Source organism: Scylla paramamosain, chromosome 2, assembly GCF_035594125.1.
Source record: "Scylla paramamosain isolate STU-SP2022 chromosome 2, ASM3559412v1, whole genome shotgun sequence".
In the NCBI taxonomy this organism is placed as follows: domain Eukaryota; kingdom Metazoa; phylum Arthropoda; class Malacostraca; order Decapoda; family Portunidae; genus Scylla; species Scylla paramamosain.
The window spans coordinates 6,001,892-6,016,450 of NC_087152.1; the positions used below are offsets into that span (position 1 = coordinate 6,001,892).

Genomic DNA, 14,559 nt, shown 5'->3' on the forward strand with positions numbered 1-14,559 from the left:
AATTTATAGGTATAAAGTGGTTGAATATACAACTAACTGCACATTACAGAACATCTTAAATGTGATAACCTTCATGGTATTGACAGTATCACAGAATATAAGAATGCTGGGCTTGATATAATCCACAGTAGCATCATCATATTTCAGAGTGAAATTGTAAACTTAGTTACATTGACTATGTCATTATTTCATGAATCTCTTAATGATGTTCATTGCATATAAGATTATTTTAAAAATTATCTTACCTTAGAATAAGAAAAAAGGTAGAAGGTAGCTTACCTTTTGTGTTTCATCTGTTATATATTTGTAGTCAGCCTTAGTTTAGCTGATCTTACTTATTCATTTTAACACTCTCACTGTCATGTGGAAAAAGAAATGTAAATTCCTATCATGGGTGCCAATAGGTGCTACCATGAGAGAGAGAGAGAGAGAGAGAGAGAGAGAGAGAGAGAGAGAGAGAGAGAGAGAGAGAGAGAGAGAGAGAGAGAGAGAGAGAGTTGGGACTTACTTGATGGTTATGTCATCAGGTAAGTCCAGTTGCTCCTGTGATGGTGATGTCACCTGCTATTTGGCTAGGTTTTAAGTTGAGTATCAGGCTGTAATTGCCCAGCTACATCACACTTAAAGGAATCAGGCTAACACAAAGTACTGTGGTAAATTGTGTTGGCCAGATTCAAGATTACCTTTTTTTTGGTGGGTAACAGTGGCCACTATTCCCCAGCTGACCCTCCTAAACAATCCAAACCACACACTTTATCTTAGTGGCAGACAGCAGCACTGGCAGGAAAGATTATTAGGAAAGGAAGAACCTTTCAGATGCTATAAAACCAAATATTGCAAAATTCATGGACAGTGGACAAAGCTGATATTTAGTGGATGCCAAGTTTGACACCAACATACCAATCTCTGGCAAAGTGAGGAGGAGGGAAAAGATGGAAGTAGGCAAGAGATGTTAATTTGGGGAATCAGGTACCATTTTGTTTTTCCCATAAGTTCTTCAGTGTGGTTATCATACTTTTGACAAACACATTTATGTTTATGGACCAGTTTCACATTATAAAGTTTGAATATACTACACTTACATTTATATGTACTACATAATCTATATGAGCCTAATTGATCTTCAAAGTAGACCCTTTGGAGATCTGCATACAGTGTCCAGTGGTCCCTCCATTGCAGGAAACATTTCTGGAAAAGCTACGAGTATAATCTACATTATTCATGATGCCCTCTAGACATCATAATTAGCTTGGATTGCAGCCATAGAACAAAAGAAGCTTTGCCTAGCGTAGAGAACTTGGCAAATCTGAAGAATTTTGCTTTTGCTAAGAAATTTGATGTAATGAATAGGTGCTGTAGTGATGCAGTTGGCAGTTTCATAACTACGTTGTGCACAGCATAGTGAAGGTAAAGCTGTTGCAGCTCATGCAAATTTTAAGCACACACTATGCAAGCCCTAATCATCCATTATAATGGTATGTGTATGTAGGACCACTGGACCATCAACCAGTGGTCTTCTGTCTTAATGGTGCACTTGTTCAATGACACATGGATTTCCACTTGTCACTGACCTGCCAGATCTGATCACAGTTAACCAAAGTTCAGCCATCTTTGAACTAGTTTAGCCATTCATTAATTTGTGTAAACTTCATATTAGCATTGCTTAGAGCCTGCTGAATACCATGGATAATTTCAGCTAAGTTTCACCAGGGTTTTGACCAAAATTGGTACAGTTGTAAGTGTTGCTTATCACATTTCATTATCATTTATAAACTGAAATGGAACAGGCCCTTTTAACACAGCTGTCTGGTAGTGACAAGCTGTCTGGTAGTGACGAGGCATTGTGTTTGTACATGTATGCATGTGTGTGTGTTTGTATGCATGTATGTGCCTTGAGTAACTTGAAGAGATGAGACAGCATCATTGCTCAGATGCTGTGTACAAAATTACAACAGGCGATTTGAAGTTTATGAAAAGTTACACTCTTATATGGAAAATGAAATTAAAAATTATAAATAATATTTATCTAAGTGTAAATTTTTCCTTATAATGGTTTTATTCTATTGAGATGTAAAACTATGTATGCAATTTCTTTCGTCATAAATGAGGACAGATTTTTTTATTCATGATTGAAAATTGATAAATCAAATATTTGTAAATTACTATTTACTACTATGTAATAAATATAATAGTTTACATGGTTTTTAGGTTATTATGGTCAGAACAGCAACCACATATTAATTTCTCTAAAAGCCCATTTAAATGAAAGCAATTTTTATATTTTGGCGAAAAGTGGTTATTTGCGCAGTAAGAACTTCATGGTATTTGACAGAAATTTCTTCTATATTATATTGGAAATCAAGGGAAAAAGAGGGATGGTAATGAAGTAAATAAATAAGCTCAAGTTGTTAGTAGCTACAAATTCCTATATACATAAACTTGGCATTAAGAAGGAAAACCAAGTTGTGTTTTGAAGGGCCTTCATAAGATACATAATTCCTTCTATGCACTGCATGATGCAGGCTTCAAAATACATAGTCAGAATTTGTTTTGTATGTTGTATATCTGTATTTTCTGCTGTCTAGCCACTGCTTATTGACCATTTTATTGTTCCCAAAAATTATTGCAGTCAGTGAGGGTTCACTGCACAAGAGTATTTTGGCACGGTCATGAAGCTGTTTTGTGTTGAACAGGACTCTCTGTTTGCATGATCTGACTTATATGTATTTTTACTTTTATATTAATCTTACATTATAGCACAATGAAAGTGCATAATGTGAAGCTTGCATATTACTTGTTTTTTTTGCTTATTGTTGTACAGTTGATATGAATTACCTGATGAGCATCATTGCAGGGAGTGAGGGAAATTTTCTTCATGCATGAATTTCTTAGGATTTGTTATGTACAGAGGCATACTCTGAATCACATGTATACTTGGTTTACACTTTTTGCCATGTTGCCACTTTATGCTTATATTTTGTGCTTCTTAGTGAACCAAGTCATCAGCAGCACTATCTAAACTACTTCCAGATATAGAAGAGTTTAGAAAGTCATCCATGATTAAAAGAATGGACTCGTACTTAAATTAAAATTCAAGTAATTAACAAAAAAGGCAGCTGAAAGTGTGTATCATAGTTGTAAACATTACAGTGGTGGAAGCCTTGCCCCAGACAACATTATTAATCTCAAGAAAATTATACTGAATGACTCAGGAACCCCCAATGCACATTCATTATCCACAAAAGGATGATGAAGTCTTCCATTTATTGCCCCATCTCTCCCCAACTGCAAAAGAAGTAAAAAAAAAAAAAATCTGGGAAAGGGCAGTAAATTTCACCATGACTTTTATTGTTTCTTACAGTGCTTTTCATACTTATAAATCCTGTTTATGCTATAAAACTCTTCTCCTTGTATCTCCAGATTGTACCCAACTTGGTGCGCATCCTCAAGAACCTCATCATGGCTGGCTACTCTCCTGAGCATGATGTGCAGGGTGTGTCTGATCCTTTCCTGCAGGTTAGTTCATTCCTTTTGCCAGACTAAAAAGGAAATATTGCTTACACAAAGATTTGTATGAAAAATTTACTTGTTAAATAATATATGGGATATTAATATAATATGAATATTTAGAATGGAATAAATATATACTGTAAGAAATGGAACAAATGCTTAAAGAGCATCAGGAAATAAAGATTATTGTGATAAGGGATTTGTATGTGGATGAAGATGACAAATGTATAAATAAATATATGTAGCAAGCAGGATGAGCACATTTTTTAAAGTATATAGTGGATAATATTCTCGTTTATTTACCTTCTACTTTAAGCAAGTTTTTCATCCCCTATTTATCTACTGTATCTAATAGGTGAAGATCTTGAAACTGCTGAGAATTCTTGGGTGTGGTGACAGTGATGCTTCAGAGACCATGAATGACATCTTGGCCCAGGTAGCAACTAACACAGAATCCTCCAAAAATGTGGGCAATGCCATCTTGTATGAGACAGTCCTCTCCATCATGGACATCAAGAGCGAAAGTGGACTCAGGGTAAGGATAACAAATGCTTTATGTTGCTATCATCTGTTCTGTTATTGCCTCAAATCACTACAGTATTTTTTTTCTTTTGGACACAGTGGGTGCATCAAATTTAACTTAGGTCACTTGTGTAATGACAAATTCTATCCAAAGTATGTCAGTATTTTAAGCATCACTTACCTTCTCACCATGAAGTGGAATGTAAAGTTCTGGTATGCTAAACTAAGAGTATATACTAGGATTAAATTGTGATTGAAAACCTAGCCACATAACCAATATGGAAAGATGTGCAAATATGAGGTCTGGTCTTAGAGATAAGCAATATCTCCCGAGTGAAGTTGAGGTGGAGTTGGAGTTGCATCCTAATGTGAAGGATATGAAAGCAATGAAGTAGGTGTAGCAGGTACTGTTCTTTGCAACTACTCCCATTGCTTTCCACTCCGCTCAGATAACAAATGTACATAATACATTGAGAGATGTCTTGGTATTACTGCGCCTCCTCATCTGTTCCACACCATGCTTTGGCAATGGTGCACTGTTGTGTCACCATGGGTGAAGACAAGAAACACACTCACACAGTTCTAGGTCATTTGGCAGTGTTGCACCCCAGCACCATTGTGTCATGCTGGATATGAGGACAAACCACCAACACAGTTATAGGACATGCAGCAGTACTGCACCCCTACACCTCACTCAGTCACCACTGCGTCACAGTGGATGTGAGGAGAAAATGCACACACATACAATTCAAAGCCATGCAGTAGTGCAGCATCACACTGCATAGTGCAACACCAGCCAAAGAGTTGTGTGTGGTAGGGAGCTTGAGTCATGCTGGTAGCTAACGTGTGTGTCCTGATATTAAACCAGGCACGTGTCTGGTTTAACATCAGGACATGGTTATAGGTGGATACTGATGAGTCTGGTTGTTGAGCATCCAGATATTGTAGGGATTATTATTATTGTACTTGGAAATTAGTTGCTAAGAGCTTAGGCATTAAATTTATAAGTACTTGTAGCAAAATACACAAGATCATAAGGACCAGAACGTTATTGTTGAAGAATCACCATTTATACCAGAGTAAGTATTGAGGAGGAAACAGGATGTGTTTTCAATCCCCACTCACATACATAACTTTCTATTATCCATCAGGTTCTGGCTATCAACATCCTTGGTCGGTTCTTGCTTAATGCAGATAAGAATATTCGTTATGTAGCACTCAACACTCTGCTGAGAGTTGTCCATGCTGACAACTCTGCCGTCCAGCGTCACCGCTCCACCATCCTTGAATGTTTAAAGGTCAGTGGTTCAGGGAGATATGGAGAAACAGGATGTATCATTAATGATTAAGAAATCATTTTGGGTTGGAAGGAATTAGGAAAGATTAAATACAGAGGGTTGTATAAGGGAAAGAATGATATTATGGTGATGTTTGATAAAGGATGAAGATGTTAGCTCTTAACAATGAAGATAGGAGGAAGTACCTTGTTAAAGAAAGAGATATGGAAAAATTCAGGGTGATGATTGATTGCTTAGGAAAACTGTAGGAGCATAAAAATATATGGTGCAAATCCCATCACTACTTACATCTACTTATATCATATTTCATTCTCTTCTACCTTCTAGGATGCAGATATCTCCATCAGGAAGCGTGCTATGGAACTATGTTTTGCACTTATCAATGGCAATAATATTCGCACCATGATGAAAGAACTGCTCACCTTCCTTGAGAATGCCGAGCCAGAGTTTAAAGCCACTTGTTCCTCAAAGTGTGTTCTTGCAGCAGAGAAGTATTCACCCAATGTCAGGTGGCACATTGACACCCTTCTGAAGGTGGTGGAAGCGGTGAGTTGTGCTGAGTTCTGTACAAAATGTAACTGAGTTGAAAAGGGACATTTTTTGAAAGCATATGAAGAAAAATTTTTTTTTTTTTCCTAATTTCAAGGGTTAATTTGGGAGAATTAGGAGCACATATTTTAATAATGTTGGAACATATATAATGGGGAATGCAAAACACTGAAAAAAAAATCAGTTCACAGAAGGGCAAAAGGCAGATTTGCTATGTGAAATTTAGAAAGAAATCTTTATGACATTTTATTTTGTATACTTACATACAACTCAAAAGAGACAAAAAGTAAATTTAATGAAAAAAGCTAAGCATAAATGATGGTGGTGATGAAAAGTTGAATTGATTTGTTGTGTTTTGTATGAGTAGGTTGTGGATCCCTTTTTCTCATTTTTTTATAAGGGCTATAACTTTGCAAACTGTGAAAATAGCATGAAGTTGTTTATTTGTACTATATTGGTAGTATAACAAAAAAAAAAAATGCATTGCCCTAACACTCTTTATCCTGTGTCAATACCTCAGGCTGGGAACCATGTGCCAGATGATGTGGTATCCTCCACCATACAGCTTATCTCTGAGACTCGAGCCGAGCAGGCATATGCTGTAGGGGAGTTGTGGCGACATCTGTCTGTGGCACAACTTGAGTTCCAGCCAATGATTCAGGTGTCCACATGGTGTATAGGGGAATTTGGTGACCTGCTGCTAAATGGTGAGTACTACAATGAGTGGTGAGTGCACATCATTGGAGAGATGATGACTGATTGTAGTGCACAATATTCAAGAAATTTGTTGATTATGAACAATAAATATATAGTTTTCATAGTGGAACAGCATTGTTTCCATGCAATAAATTGTACTAGGTGTGGCTGATAGCTGATATGTTGCTGACCAAGGTGCTATCTTATAAGTACTAGATGTTGCCTCACTTCTAATAGGAACATGTTTATGTTATATTGTCTTCATCTTATGCTATTATTTATGGTTTCTTTCTTCATTTTGAGTTTTGTTCCTGGTGAAAATTCTCAGTGAAAGAAAAAATTTCACATACCATTTTAAGAAACAGGAATTCTACTTACCAATGTATCCTTCTTGCCTTTGTCACCCTCTATCCTCCTATGCATAGATATGCACACATAAATATTATACAAAAGTGGATAAGGATAGTAGGTGGATATAGCTATAGATAGGTGTGTTTTATATGGGGACTGCTATGTGTAGGTGCACTGGTTTTGTACAGTGTTCTTTATGTTCCTATGTTAGTATGATGTGGGTTTTGTAGTTATATTTTTTCTATAACTTATGGTTTCCATATTTGTCATGTTATAAAGCAGACAATTGATATGTTTTATTTAAATTTTTATTTATTTATTTATTTATTTATTTATTTATTTATTTATTTATTTTATTTTATTATTTTTTTTCAGGTCAAGCTGATGTTACTGTAGAAGAGACTCAAATCATAGAAATTTATCAAAAAATTTTATGGTCTTCACAATGTTCTATAACAACTAAAGAATATGCCCTGACTTCCCTCATGAAGCTCTCTGCACGTCTCAATCAAGAAGTGGGGTGAGTGTCATGCAGGGATGTGTGTATGTTGTGCTAATGACACTGCTGGACACTGCTCTTTGATTATACAAATTAACAAATTCTTGACATCGTAGTAGGCACTTATTTTCTATAGTCTCATTTCTAATGGAGGCTGTTGATCTTTAATGGGATGTGACTTCAAAGACTATATGGATTAATGAATTGAGTTGGATTAAGGGAAGCCCAGCAATTACATAGAAAAGCTGTGGATGCTAGAGATAGATTTTGTAGGTAAATTTTGTATTTATTCATGTTATATCTATTTATATTTAGATAATTTATTTATTTTTTAATACAGTATCACTAGTTTGGGCAGTTGTACAATACTCAAACATGACCGTGCATTGATAAATCAAGTAACACTTTATATAAGCCAGACAGAAGTGTAAAATGAACATTCAATAAGGTGTAGTATACTTAACCAAAATGCCTTAAAAAATTTAGTGGACTTATTCTGAACATCTAGATTTTATAATCCAGCAAAAATTATAGCTTGTAACTGTACTTATAAGTGCTTTGTTTTGTTTTTATTCCAGGTCAATACAGCAAGTTGTTAGTGCATTTGGATCTCATCTTAATATAGAGCTTCAACAAAGAGGAATAGAATATAGCCAACTATTCACAAGACACAAGTAAGCATTTGATGTTGTGTTTTTCTTACTTGAAAATATGTCAAGAAATGAGTGTGTTTCCTTCTGCATACACTGCCTTTACTGTGTCAGCTTCCAACTCTGTTTTGTTTGCAGTATACTTTTGTTAAGCTTATGCCAAAGGAGAATGACTGCTCTAATCTTTCTTATTATTTTTCCATCTTTGCTCTTTGGCTGTAGAAAACTACTGAAATAGTCTTTAATAGGATCGAGAATCTCTCAGCTTGCTTTTTTCTTTGTGATTGACAATGTCATTTACAAAAGACTGTTCACTGGTAATATTCCCTTATGGTTGATTCATAATTCATCTTCGTAATTCCCTCATAGAATTCATAGAGGCTGGCATAAACCTGTTGTCTCTAAACTCCCTTATGGAATATGTCTTGGAATGCCATGAAAAAAAAAATTGTCCTTTTCTTAAGGTCACATTTATCTGTTTACTTGACTGGCTTGCCCTTCAAAGCATAAAATTTTTGTAAGAAGCTTAGCAATACCTAAATGGGAACTGTGGGGAAGACCCAGCAGGTTTTTGACAGCAAATGAAAATTCAGTGTCACAACTTTTTTAAAAATTGGTGTAGTGATTCACAATCCATTAAGCACTCATGAGGCAAAACAACAAAGATGTTGATCAAGTGTAGGCTTTGGTCATTCAAGACTCATATCATTGTCCATGTAAGGACCGATTTGGTACATCTCATTTTGAATAAGAATTTGGATTTCTGGAAAGAGTAATGTGTGTGCCAAAGCTTCTGATAACAAAGCAGAAGGAACTCCACCTGGAAATGTCACAGGTCTTGTTAGACTCTAATTGACAATCCCAACTTCCTGAACATTGTTATTGCTGGTCATTGGTTTAAAGTTACAACCCAGAAAGCAAGGCACAGTCATCATAGCTGAGACATTCATGTTTCCCAAGCCCAAAGGAAAATGCATGACATGAACACAGCAAGATCAAAGTGATATTAAATATTTTCTTTGACTTCCTTTATTATAAGTACAAACCACAAAACCAAACCACCTGGAGGTCCTTCATTGCCTTCATGACAGGGTTGGAAAAAACCTGGGTAGAAAAAAAAAAAAAATTGGGAGGTTTTATTTATTTATCTATTTTTCATTTATATGTAAATTAGTCTAAGTAAGCAATTATAAAGTAATCTAGAGTGAAACAAAAGGTTTGAGATATTATCTGAAGGACAGACACTTGTTTAGGTCATGTTGATACAGGTTGGTCTGGTTGGACAAACCTAACTTGTATTGTGCAGGAAATGATTGGGTCAGGCCTAACTACTTTTACATTTTTCATGTATATCTACATGTATAGATCTTATTCTATCAATATGCAATAAAACTAAATTTTTATATGTAAAAAAAAAAAAAAAAAAAAAAATGCCAACCCTTCTTCATGATGCTGTATGGCATAAGGCACTTGACCTTTGGGCAGCAGGAACTTTGCAGCTGCATCATGATACTGCACCAAGCCACTTTGCATTTAATTCAAACTTTCATCACCAAACACAACACTCCTTCAGCTCATAAGGTTCCTTTTGATCTTGGCCTGTTCCCAAGCTGAAAAAGCAACTGAAATAAAAAATATTATGTGTCACAAGAAGACATTTTGGAACAAAGTTCAACTGTATTCCACTCCTAAGACTGCAGTGCTGAAATGGTTCCAGCAAGGGCAGGACTGCTGGGAGAAGTCTGCCAAAGATTGGGTACTCTTTGATCGGAATAAAAACATACAGAGAAAGGTTGCTGCCAGTCTTTTGGCACTGTCCCCTCTTATATGTTTTAAGTATGGATATATTTTCAGTTCATTTTTTTTGTTTTCTTTTCTGTCTAATCATAACTTGTTCTCTGCAGCCACATGAGGGGTCCCTTGCTGGAACGTATGCCACCCTTTGAGGGAGTGCGGGGAAGTGGGACAGAAGGAGAAAAGGGAGGGGTAGCCATTACCAATGGCCTTGACAACTCTCCTGATAACCAAAGTCTCCTCAATGACCTCTCCTCTCCAAACAACAACAATAACATCAACAGTACCCATGAAAATAATGAATCGGTAAGGGGAAGAAAATAAGGTTGATGGTAGAGCAGCAGTAACTCTTTGTTTGAGTTAAGGTTATTTTCCTTGATCATTTGAAGTAATCACATATTGCTTTGCAGATTAGGGCGGTACAGCTGAAAAATCACTTCTGCAAACAAATTTATAAATCTATCAATTACCTTTCACAGCTGCAAATCTGTGAACTCAGATATTTGCAACTCTGTAAAATCAAGTGAAAATCCCTTCAATAACTCAGCAGCATGGAATGATACTGTTTGTGTTACAAAATTTCCACTTTGCAGAAATTAGTGGATGAGTCTCTCTCTCTCTCTCTCTCTCTCTCTCTCTCTCTCTCTCTCTCTCTCTCTCTCTCTCTCTCTCTCTCTCTCTCTCTCTCTCTCTCTCTCTCTCTCTCTCTCTCTCTCTCTCTCTCTCTCTCTCTCTCTCTCTCTTTTAGGATTCTTCAGAAGGTTATTTTCTATTAATATTGTATGATTTATAGGATTACTGGTATTTGGCAGTGCAGATCATCTACTCCTTTGGCTATAGAGCATCTGTGATGCAGTATTTAATATTACACTGGGTAATTGGGTGAATATATCAGCATTTTGCATTCTGATCTTATTTTTAGATGATAATCTTGATAATAGGTACTTACTATCCCAAACTTTAGGACGAGTGTAATTCCCACTCTTTTGGTGGTTAGGTATGAGCTTGCTGCCAGACTCTGTAAAATAAATCGCTTGACTCAAGAAGAGATTAAGGATCCAGTTATGCAGTAGCCTTCATGTTTCCTAGTGTACACATCAAAGGAACTCAATAGATGTGGCACATGCAGAACAAAGTTCACTGAATTCTTATAAACTTATTAAGGATTCAGTGGTGCAGAGGCAGCACTTACCCATGGAATCAGAATTAGTTTTAGTCCTTTGTGAAAAAGCAACTGTCTGGATAGTAATGATACTTAAGCTTTACATTAAAACTTTAAATCAAGATCTTATACTGAAAATGTTCTTTGCATCATGCTGTGGCAAAGGGAACAATGTTAGGCTAATTGTGTTTTTCTCTCATGTACAGAATGCATTGTTGCTGTTGCTGGGTGGCATTGAACCAGGGGAAGGAGATACAGTGCAGGCATCCACCTCTCCTGCTACCTCCACCACTAATACCACTCCAGCTCCTCGCTCCACAGTTAATGCAGATATATTAGATCTCTTGGGTGAGTCTCTTTGCAGCTTGAGTTGTTATGTCTTTATTTATTATTTGGACATTACTGTTGTAGTGAAATCTAAAATATGTAAAGGCATTAATTGAGAATTTTCAGTATTTTTAAGAATATTCTTTTATTCTTTGTGTCTGTTGTACCTGAGAAGTTGTTTTCACTGAAGAAGTTTCTTAGATTATATATAATCATAAATTACTAAGTAAACTCCAGATTCCTTAGGTTAAACTGATCTGGAAGACATGTCACCCATCTAACAGAGTAGCTGATCATTGCATACATTGATTTTTTACCACTTCCTAAAATTTTTGTTCCTAGAAAAGTATCAGTCACCTTATTATTTAGTCTTGCTTAGAGCTGATTCAAAAAATAATTCTCTCTCTCTCTCTCTCTCTCTCTCTCTCTCTCTCTCTCTCTCTCTCTCTCTCTCTCTCTCTCTCTCTCTCTCTCTCTCTCTCTCTCTCTCTCTCTCTCTCTCTCTCTCTCTCTCTCTCTCTCTCTCTCTCTCTCTCTCTCTCTCTCTCTCTCTCATTTATATTTTGCAAGAGAAATATTTAAGCATTACCACTTGCCTTAAGAATAACACTTTCCTCATTGATTTAATTCCTTTAGGAAAATAGTAATTTACAAATCATCATCAAATTCCAAGCAGTACTTAATAACTTGTGTCCTTTGCCCATAGGTCTGGAACCTGGCCCAACTGCCCCCTCCTCCACCACTACCACCAGCACCAGCCCAGCCCAGCTCTCCCACACCAATAACAGCAGTAGCCCAGCCCTCCTGCTTGATGGTCTGCTGAACAATACACCCTCCACCACCACCACTACCACCACTGGCATTGCTCCCCTTAGTACCCCAACTGCAAACTCCACTACCCTACCTACCAATAATTTCATAATTCCTCAGAGTCTATCACAGCCCAGTAAGTACTGCTGTCTCTCCTAGTTTGGGTTTTGATTTTTTGGGTTGATCTTGATTTAAATAAAGTCATTTTTTCTGAATTTGTTGATTTGATGGTAGAGACATTTTCTTGATCATTCATCTTTTATGCTGCAAAAATTTACATGCAAAAAGTGATGATTAAATTATGCAGAAAAGCAGCTTCTAGAAGCCATTTTCTGTGTACTTTCGTTTTACTCAGTACTCAACAGTTGTAGAGTACACTGTGTTTTTGGTTGAGATTAAGTGCACATGCCTCCTTTCTGTATTTTTAACTGTTCTTAACAAATAAATCTTTTATATAATTTGTCAAAGAACCATGAAATGCAAGTTTTTATTTATTTATTTATTTATTTATTTATTTATTTATTTATTTATTTATTTATTTATTTTTTATCCACACTTCATTACATCACAGTCAACATATTCAGTAGGAGTCTAGTGCCTTTCAATGATATTAGAGATGTATTTTAAGCTACATATGAATTCTAGTCCCAATGCATCATTTTGAAAGGAACTTCATGAAATGTGTATACATTGAAAGTGAAACTTCTAATTCTTGATAGCTTAACAAAATTGTGAACATGCAGTAAATGATTTCTTTTGTGTGGAGTGGTAAATATTTGTCTATATTTTCTCATATTTATCTTTGTAGTGCTTATGAGATTAAGAATAATTAATAGATGTATGTCATTCTTGTACCACATGTAACTTTTTTTTTTTTTTTTTTTTTTTTTTTTTTAACACATGGTTTCCTCAGGTGTGCCTGGTATTGTTGCTTATGACAAGAATGGCATGAAATTGGACATGACATTTGAGGTGCACGACAGTGTGACAACCATCAACATGTTGGCCACTAATACTTCTCTGGCCCAAGTGACAGACTTCCTCTTTCAGGCTGCTGTTCCCAAGGTTGGTGATTGTAGATTTTTCTTTCTTTCTTTTTAAGATACTGTAGTTGGATATAAAATAAAAAAAAAAAAATCAAACTTACTGGTAAAGGCTGAGTTGTGATATCTGTAGAAGGAATGAAAACTAAAATGGATAGGAAACATTTGAAAAGGAAGTCTTGCAAGTTATGTATTATTATTTATTTATTTATTTTTTTTTTTAAAGGTAAAAGAATTGGCTAATTTTATTTTTTGTATGAATGTTAGATACATGTGTATGTGTGTGCATGTGTTTGTATGTGTGAGAGAAATTCACCAGTGTTCATGTATCTCTCTCTCTCTCTCTCTCTCTCTCTCTCTCTCTCTCTCTCTCTCTCTCTCTCTCTCTCTCTCTCTCTCTCTCTCTCTCAAGGATCACATTCCACAATCACATGTCATGTTATGTGACATGTGATTGTGAGGCTGATGTGTTTTGGGTGAATCATGTCATAAAAATTTATGTTATTGGTGGATGAATTGTATTAAGTTAGTTGGAGGAAATAGGTCATTGTATGAAAGGAAGAATATAAAAGAGAGTAAATATAATAAGTGCAATAGAACAATCTCTTTAAAAATTATAGCATTAAAATATTTGATTGAGGTAGATGATGGGAGAGTGAAAGTCTTGTAGTATGTATGTACTATGTAAAACAGTTATCCGTAGGGGCAAGTATCACAGATATCACAGTTACCTCCAGAACGTAGTGGAAATTAAAAGTTATCTGTCAGAATAGATGGACTGGTATTATCTTTAAAAAAAAAAAAAAAAAAAAAAATGTAAATTACAATTTTAGATAGTCCCCTTTTATTTAATTGTGGACATATATTAGCATATTCTTTATTTATTAATTTATTGTTTTTTTCTTTACTGTGTACATGCTAGAACATAATTAGCCCCCCCAAAATTAATAGCAATCCTTATAAAAGCAGGTGTACCATTTTAGTGAAATGATAAACAAGTTCTTGCTATGGAAATTAATTTTCTATGTAGCTCCCTTTCTCCTAAACATATGTTTGAATTGAAGGATGGATGAGAGACTGTAATCTGTATGCCTGTGAATCCCCTGATATGAATCAAGTTTGAAGAGGGGAGATTAAGAGCAGGAAGAAGGAAATTCTGGTTCAGCATTCACATTGGCTGGGGTCAGTGATGGTCTTACTCTTTGTGTGCATTTTCAGTCACTCCAACTGCAGATGATGACTCCAAGCAGTACCAGCATGGCTCCTTCTGCTACACTGACCCAGGTTATTAAAGTCAACAACCCAAGTAAGGTTAGTGCTTTTATTTTAACTGTCACAACCAAATTTT

General features: G+C 35.8%; 1 protein-coding gene across 6 annotated transcripts in view; it reads left to right on the forward strand.

Moving 5' to 3' along the window:
- The window catches only part of LOC135109194 (AP-1 complex subunit gamma-1-like), a 39,230-nt gene that overhangs the window by 20,305 nt on the left and 4,366 nt on the right, over window positions 1-14,559 (forward strand). For all 6 annotated transcript variants that reach the window (XM_064020371.1, XM_064020397.1, XM_064020381.1 and 3 more), the window contains exons 7-18: window positions 3,421-3,516; window positions 3,866-4,045; window positions 5,184-5,330; window positions 5,658-5,876; window positions 6,400-6,586; window positions 7,302-7,446; window positions 8,004-8,099; window positions 9,980-10,175; window positions 11,238-11,379; window positions 12,065-12,304; window positions 13,082-13,233; window positions 14,430-14,522. In XM_064020371.1, the coding sequence (XP_063876441.1) occupies window positions 3,421-3,516; window positions 3,866-4,045; window positions 5,184-5,330; window positions 5,658-5,876; window positions 6,400-6,586; window positions 7,302-7,446; window positions 8,004-8,099; window positions 9,980-10,175; window positions 11,238-11,379; window positions 12,065-12,304; window positions 13,082-13,233; window positions 14,430-14,522 (1,893 nt within the window). The remainder of the gene's footprint in view (window positions 1-3,420; window positions 3,517-3,865; window positions 4,046-5,183; window positions 5,331-5,657; window positions 5,877-6,399; window positions 6,587-7,301; window positions 7,447-8,003; window positions 8,100-9,979; window positions 10,176-11,237; window positions 11,380-12,064; window positions 12,305-13,081; window positions 13,234-14,429; window positions 14,523-14,559) is intronic.